The sequence below is a fragment of the Poeciliopsis prolifica genome, unplaced genomic scaffold (assembly GCF_027474105.1).
Source record: "Poeciliopsis prolifica strain line A6 unplaced genomic scaffold, Auburn_PproV2 SCAFFOLD020, whole genome shotgun sequence".
Taxonomy (NCBI): Eukaryota; Metazoa; Chordata; class Actinopteri; order Cyprinodontiformes; family Poeciliidae; genus Poeciliopsis; species Poeciliopsis prolifica.
The window spans coordinates 9,725,740-9,734,200 of NW_026562395.1; the positions used below are offsets into that span (position 1 = coordinate 9,725,740).

The 8,461-nt window shown below is 36.9% G+C and overlaps 1 protein-coding gene across 1 annotated transcript in view; it reads left to right on the top strand.

Annotated features, from left to right (window-relative positions):
- Nucleotides 1-8,259, top strand: part of nt5dc1 (5'-nucleotidase domain containing 1) — a 100,126-nt gene extending 91,867 nt beyond the window's left edge. Inside the window, exons 10-12 of the mRNA XM_055044186.1 lie at nt 1,670-1,843; nt 4,671-4,824; nt 5,952-8,259. Of these exons, the coding sequence (XP_054900161.1) occupies nt 1,670-1,843; nt 4,671-4,824; nt 5,952-6,064 (441 nt within the window). The 3' untranslated portion in view covers nt 6,065-8,259. The remainder of the gene's footprint in view (nt 1-1,669; nt 1,844-4,670; nt 4,825-5,951) is intronic.
- The last annotated feature ends 202 nt before the right edge of the window (nt 8,260-8,461 follow it).

Genomic DNA, 8,461 nt, shown 5'->3' on the forward strand with positions numbered 1-8,461 from the left:
TTCCTAGATACATACACGTTGCAGCTCGAAAAAGGAGAAATAGGTCACAGATTCAACGTGATTCAGAATTACACAGCATATCTTCTGGAACCCATGTTAAATTAATAAATTTGATGACACAAAAACAAGTTATACAGTTTCACACAATCTTTGTGTCAAGGGCAAAGGATCTTCTTGCGAGCACTTATCCTGACACTTACTGCAGCTGTAATCTTTCTCAAAACATTTATGTCGACTACGTCCTTCAGTGAGGTCTTCTTAAGAAACACACTCAGAAACATAGTTAAAGCAATTCAGAATAATTAATCTTTGAACAAATGTCTGATAGATATATGCAATTTCCCCAACGCCCTTAAAGTAATAGCTAGTTAAAGTCTAACCAGCTGTCTAGATTTCTTTATGGTTCTGTGCTTCATGAAAGCTTCGTTCATATTAGTCAGCAATATTCCTTTCTGTGATGTGTCGCTTCTGTGGTGGCATTCTTGGCTTCTGTAAACATTTATTAGAGTGACCCTCTGAAATCAGCTCTGCTGGGCATTGAAAGAATCTGGCTTTTCATTGAACCATCTGTGGGCAATTCCAGGAATATATGCTGGAAATATGATTTCTCCCACCATTGCCTTTTTGTCAGTGCTGCTGACTAGAGTGGGTGTACATAACTCAGTGTGTGCTCATTCTACTTGTCAGACAGTACAAGTAGCCTCTTCTCTACTTCAGTGATATTTACATCGATTCAGTTTTTTGTTTCAAGGCTATTTTTCAGATAAATGGTGGTGTCAGCTTCATACTGTGGTAATGCAAAGATTATGTGAAGATCGATGCAATTTAATGAGAGGTTAAGACTGGGGTCATCTTCCAGTACAACAAAAACACAAATTTGCAACTGAAGTGGATGGTGTATTTATGTCACAGCATTTTCATATTAAAATGAGCTAGTCAAAGTCAAATAAAACTGTTTTTGTATAGCACATTTCAGCAACAAGAGTTCAAAGTGCTTACGCAATAAAAATATAATACAGTAAGCAATTATGAAACAACAAGAATTACTTATGTTCCAATTCTTTTAAATCAAAACAAATGTGTTTTCATCTTTAAAGGAATTCAGTGTCTCAGCCATTTTGCAGTTTTTTGGGAGGTTGTTCCAGATTCTGGCCAATAAACACTGATTGCTGATTTTCTATGTCTGCTCTGCATGCCCAGAACCAGAAGGCCTGAAATGTCTGGAAGGTTGGATGAGTCTCTTGCTGGGACATTAGTTCTTTAAACATGGAATTTTTCTTCAGGTGATTGAAAGCTTACTTTGTAACTGTATTTCTGAATTTCTGAAGGCTCAGGTATGAGTTCATCACTACACCAAAGAATGAGCGAAACATTCCTTTTCCAGATGTGTAAAGCTGGTAGAGACGAACCCCAAAAGTCAAAGGGATTTGATACAGATGCGTGCCACCCTTATTTTATTTATAAATAATTCAGAAAACCATCCATATTTTTCCACTTCACTAGAACATTTAACTTTATTCAAACTTGAGACTGTAACATAGGTGTGACAGTAGTTTCGCAAGACTCTCATCCTAGAGACATTGTTGTGGTTCCTTTTACTTGCTGCTGAGAGCAGGGTCCCTGTGAGATGGCTGAAATGAAACAGTGCTTTGTCCTTCTGAATCTGCAGGTGGCGTACTTTGGAGATAGCATGAGGTCAGACATATTCCCTGCCAACACCTTTGGGAAGTGGGAGACTGTGATGATAGTGGAAGAAATGGAAGGAGAGGGTGGTCCGAAGAGTGACGCAGAATTGTCCAACAACACTCAGGTGGAGCCGCAGGAGAAAAGGGGAAAATTTGAGGTAAGTCTAATGACTGAGGAAGCTGTTTCCATTTAGCAACCACTGTTCTTCTAGACCCTGCCCCCTGTTTGAAAATCTTCAAAAAATGAATGTTGCTGAAAATGTGTAAAACAAATGAACATGAACCAAGTAGAAGGGAAACTTTTACACAGTGCAGCCTTTTGTGTCACACAGCAGCAGATGATATTAATCAACAAGTACTGATTTGCAGAATGAAAAGTCAGCACAAATGTCGCAGACAAAGGCTTGAGTTTCCTATTTTTCCTCTGCGTCACAGTCTTATGTGTCACTGTATGTCTGAATTAGAGAGGAAGTCACATTCAGCTCCATTAGGAGTGACCCAACTGACCATCTATTTCATGAGAGAAATGCAGCCGCAGCACTCTCCTTTAAGATGTGTAATTTTGTTTTTGTTTCAGTTGCATAACCTGGCTCTGAAAACAAAGACAAAATCCAACCTTTTTTATTACAACATACATTTGGGTAGGACAAAATGTTTAACAGCAAACACTGCAGGTTGGCTTAGTATGACAGAAAGCACGTTAGGTTAGCCTCAGTGATGCAGAATCACTGAGGCTAAAGTCTTCTTTCTCTTGCATGTGGGAATCTAGTCAGAGCACATTGCACAATGAATTTCTTGAAATATCAGGAGATTTTACTATAAATCAGGTGGACTGGAAAGGGAATTACCAATGAGTCGTCTCTGGGTCTTTTACAGGATAGTGAATTAATCAATCAAGAAATTTATTTGTATAGCACATTTCAGTAATAAGGCAGTTCAAAGTGCTTTACATCATAAAAACACAAAGAAAAATACAAAGATGTAGAAAACACAGTCAACAATTGTCAAGTTCCATCTTTAGACACATTTTGTCAAGTTCATTCATTATACATGAATGAACTTGTGTAAATGAAATGATTGTTTCATTGTTTCATTGATAATGTTCCAAAAGCAACTCTAAACAGGTCGGTTTTAGGCTATATTTAAAAGCATTCAGTGTTTCAGCTGTTTTGCAGTTTTCTGGAAGTTTGTTCAGGAATCGTGATGCATAGAAGCTGAATGCTGCTTCTCCATATTTGGTTCTGATTCTGGGGACACAGAGCAAACCAGAACCAGAAGATGTGAGTGGTCTGGAAGATTGATACAACAGCAGATCTTTAATGTATAATGGTGCTAATACAGCCGTTCAGTGATTTATAAACTTAATAAATCACTTTATAACAGTTTTTTTAAGTCTATTTTCTGAGCTACAGGAAGTCAATGTAAGGATTTTAGAACTCTGTATTTCTGGTTTTAGTGAAAGTGTGAGTAGCAGTGTTCTGGATCAGCAACAGCTGACTAATTTTTTTGGGCAGATCTGAAAAGGCACTGTTGGAGTAATTAATGCAACTACAAATAATCGCAGGGATGGGTTCCTCTCGATCTTGCTAAGACAGTAGTCCTCTGGTGCTGGTAGAAGGCCGACTTTGTAACTGTCTTTATTTGGTCAGAGTCCATCATTTCACCTGAATTTCAGGACTGATCGCTGTTTTCCAGCTTTAATAATTGAAGTTGTTCATTGACTTCAAAGCGTTCCTCTTTAGGTCCAATAATAACTTCAGTTTTGTTTCTGTTTAGTTGAAGATAGTTTTGGTATATAGTGGAGAATTTCACTATTCTTCATGCTAAGTTCTTGATGTATGAGGATGAAAAATAGTCAGTGAGTTGAATTTATGAATTCCATTTATTCATACCAAAATACAGCTGGTGCATTTCTCAAGCAACCTTTAGGAGTTAGCAGGACAAAATGCCAACAAGCAACACTTGGTAACTTTCTTTGTTAGCCAGATACGCTACTGTCTACCCTACGCCCTAAAGAGGGCGTAGGGTAGACAGATATCTGTGAAAAAATATCTTTGATGAAAGGTTTCTGCTGTGTTGTCTGTGAAAAAACATTTTATGATAGTAGTTGTTTTGCTAAGTGAGTCAATGGAGATTGTACTTTCAAAGATAACAGTGAAATTTGTTTATGGCCTTTTACCTCGATAACCAAATATTCAAAAGAGGTAAAATGACCCACGAAAATCGGATTGCAATTTATGATATTATGAAATGATTAAAAGCTTCTGTCAGCGATGGTGTCAGAGGTTTCCTACAACCGTTTTTTTTAAAACTCCTGGAAAGCTCTGAAGGAAAGAGAAAGCATCCTCAAGCTATTAGATGGATAAAAAAAAAGCAACGTTTGGTTTTTCTTCTTTCTTTAAGCCACATCTCACCCCGTCCTTACAGATTCAGACTGGTGAAACTGCCCTGTAGTGTAAACATTTATGTGACATAGTTTTAATAGTGTGTAAAATCAGCCATCTGATTCTCAGCCTCGAGTAACGTTTTTTGGCATTTTAAAAAAATGGTTGTATGTTCAGACAGAATTGGTCTCTACGGCCAATTCTGACTCTTGGTTCTCCCACTGAGTCTGTGTTATGCAACTGTTGCAGATTAAATTAGATGCACTGTGGAAAAACAATTTTTTAAAATGCTGATAACAGTCATTGTGTTTTTACATCCAGTTTTTAAAACACCACATTCTGATAACTCTATGATTGTTAATTATCACTCGAGTATACTCCTGTAAAATGTATTTATATTGTGTGGCGTACAGGGGAATTTGCAGAAATAATAATTCATTGCAATCCCCGGAAACAACCCTATGAGTGTTCTGAGTTGGTGAAAGCCTGAAGTCTGGGCTCATTAGAATTTCTAGCTCCCTTAAACAGGGTTGAACTTGTCTGAAAATTAGTCTTCAAACAAAGTACTGCAGTTTGGTTTGTGTGTCAAATGTCTCTGCAGGAGCAAGGCATGAAGTCACCCTCTGCTGTGTCTAACCAGTGGGGGTCCTACTTTGTTGACATGCACAAAAGCGAGGTGCAGAAGCTGACTTGGTGCTGTCACTGTATTCACACATACAGTACCATGGCTATCCCCAGTGTGGAGCACATAGCAGGTAGGTGGGGTAAAAACATACCAAATAACAATGAAGATTAAAGTTTCATCACAGAAATATCTGTGAAAAAATATATATTAATTTTTTTATTCCATTTGAAGCGAATCAAAGTCACTCCTGGTGTCCATTCTGCCAGAATAGTTACTGCTCCACATTCAAAATCATTTGTATGTACAGACAGATTAAAACATACAGGTAGGCGTGTCATGATAAACTTTGTGTTTGAGCTGCACTTTACATTAGCAATTCACTAACGCTGGTACATTAAAGAAACCACAAATTATACTTGGAAAAACTAACTAAAATGTTCCTCTTATGTGGTGTTGCAAAAATCAGCTTACTGATTTGAAGGTACCAACTGTGGCCTGTGCGTAGAAAATAAAGGAATAGATGCTTCATGTTTATTAATTTTCTTAATCTAAAGATCTTTCTTTGTTTTCTCTGTACATGTGAAATGTGATTGATTTGGTTCCTCTCACTGAAAAATGGGGACAAATACATGTTTATTGTGTCAGTATTCAAAAAAATTGTCAGATTACCTTTGATTTTCTTCCACTAAAACAGAATAAACATATACATGCTACTTCTTGTAAATCTGTCCATATGAAGACGCAGCATGAGAACTCCTAGTGTTGTGTGTGGAAATCACAGCTTGATGTTAAAGATTCAGTGGTTGAAATAAAAATCTCACACAACCACATTAAACATTCCCATCATTCTGTTCCAACACAGAAATGTTCACACAAATCAAAGGAGTAACTGAATCAGACGCAGATGTGAAGCCACAGATAAAATTGGTTCCAAATTTAAACTCAGGGCTGCAGAATGAGACTTTAATAAAAAGAAAGCAGCCTCCACCATGAATTATGCAAACATTTCAGCAATGTTTACTGATACTACCTCATTAACTCAATCTATATGAAAATGTTCAGTTTCATGTGAATAGCATGGTGTCCTTCACAATTGAGAGATACAACTAAGTTCTATCTATGCTGGACTGAACATTTACTGCATGTGCACAACACAAAGTGCATGAATCTTAAACCGTTAATCAGTAACCAATTGTTACTAATGTATTAATCTGGAACAAGCCAGCCACTCAGTCACCATGTTTTTCTTCTGTCTAGATCTTCCTCTGGATTACAAGTTTCCCAGGTTTTCCCCAGACAAGCCCTGCACTACCGGCTACTACCCGAAGCCTCCAGATTCTGTCCTGAAGATGTATGAGAATCTGTCATAAAAAAGGAATGTTGTGGTAGAAAACAGAATAATAAGGAAGAGAAAAATAAGTCCTCCTTAACCCCTCTGCCTCAGAAGAGGAATGTGCCTCTGTTTTTTTGCTTGTAGTTTTCCAGTCAGCCCTGATATTGCAGGGTGAGTACACTCATCACCCATTCAGACAAACCATGTGAATGTAACTCTGTAATGACACCTACATTTGAAAGCTGTTTTGTGGTTCAGTGTCCCAAATCTATAAAAATACAAGAAAACACTGTTTGTGTGTCCATATGTGTATTGCTGTCTTGTTTTAAACAGGTGATCTGCCCCAACGTCTCTAAAATAAGGTAAATGTCTGCTCAGCTCTTTTACCGTGAACTGATTACCTCAATAACAAGTTCTGCTGTATGCTAAACCGGAGGACTTCACATCTTAGTTCATTGAGTAGACTAGTGTTTTTGTGAAGTTGTCTTTTTTTAATGATGGTTTATATTTTAGTTACTTTAAGATTAGGTAAAAACTTGTTCTGTGGATGTTACTGTTGCCACAAAATGGGCACAATGTTTTCCTTTTTGTCTTAGGTGTACATGTAGCTCTCTTCATGGTTATGTTGAAAGACAGAAGACTATACTGAATGTCCTCAATATTCTTTTAAAGGTGACATTATTCACATGTGCACTAAAACATGCTTTAACTGACCTTTGAATGGTTATTATGTCCATTTGCATTAAGTCTTGCCATAAAACGCTAGGAACACTCAAGTCTGCATAAGTATTTTACTTGCTGTTAAAAATTATTGAGATTAATTTTAACCACCTGGAGTGCATTTTGGAAATGATTAGCAGGACTTGTGATTAAGCCTGGATTAGAAAGTATAAGATCCTCTAAATTCTAAACACCTGAATTTTGGGTCTATAAACAGTCAACACCCCTTTTTGGTTTAAGGAACCCCTCATTCCTTTTCAGGATCACTTCAGACTTTTCTGCCATTCAGATAAATCAGGGAAAATCACAAAAATATATGTGCTTAAAAACATGCCAATGGGACTGTGCAACTGAAGGAACATGCCAGCACTGACTTCCCAAAAATAACCAACAAGCCTTGGTCAACCAGTCCTTACGTCCAAACTAGTTCTCTACATGAAATCAGTTCTTCAAATACAAAGTCAGGTATGTAATCCGCAACATGTAATTTTCAGCATCAGATACTAATGGTGAACTTATTTCTCAGATTAACAGACAGGGCACTGTGCTTATTAGCACTGGTCTTATTGCATCCCCAGACATCACAGTCAGGCATTTAAAACACTGACTGAAGACATCATTCCAAGCTCTCTTGGAATGATGTCTTTAACAAAAAGACATCATTCCAAGCACTTGATTGAGTTTGTACTCTGTATAATACCGATGTCTAATTTCCATCATGTACTCTTTGGTAATCTGTAGACAGTGCCAGTTCATCTGAATTAATATAATAGTTACAACAACATTCAATTTCCCTTTGGGGATCAATAAAGTATTTTTGAATTTAATTTGAATTAAATTTGAACTGGTTGTAATGCACCACTTAAACCTTGATTAAGGAACCACATCTTGTTCTTTACTCAAGGGAGAAGATGTGGTTTATTTCACAACTTTACTGAAATGCGGGGATTTTTTATGACAGTGTATAAAGGCCAGTGAGGTCCAAAACACTAGAACATCTAATGACATCTAATGACTGCTGATAATTCACTGCCATACTGTTAATCATTCAAACCTACTGTGCCAAAAACAAATAGCCACTTCTGGATTGATTCAGTATCATCAGTTCTCTATGGCCTTCTTGCTTTGTCCATTTGCTTTATTGGTTCTCCTTAGAATGTTGTAGTATTTGTGATACACCCAGACGACATACAGTCCGTCAATCATTCTTATCATTATTATGATGATAACAAGGAACAAGATTTTTGCCCCTAAACAGTCAGCATTACTGATGTCATATTGGTCATCCAATGTGAATTGTTAGTTGTACTTTGTATGTAAGTGTTTTTTTTTTTTTTTGCACAGTTGTTGTGATTGTACCTGTACATCTTTCATCTGACATGGAAAATATTTTCACACTTGCCTTATGTTGGTCTTATTTATGGTCTTAGATCTTGAAAAGGCAGAGGAAATTTATTTCTGTGTTTAGGTGTTAAGATACAGCCGACTGAATAAAATGTTCTGTGATTTTTACATATTTTTATGATCTAGTTTGTTTCTGCTCTATAGACAGAATCATAACTTTCATTTGGAGAAATCAGTCACATCTGATATAGCAAAATAAAGAGTGAATCAACATTGAAACATTAGGCATACACATTCACTTTGAAGATTAATATTGAAACGATATCAGAAAAAACAACCTGGTGTACATATAGCCCCACCCCTGGTACAA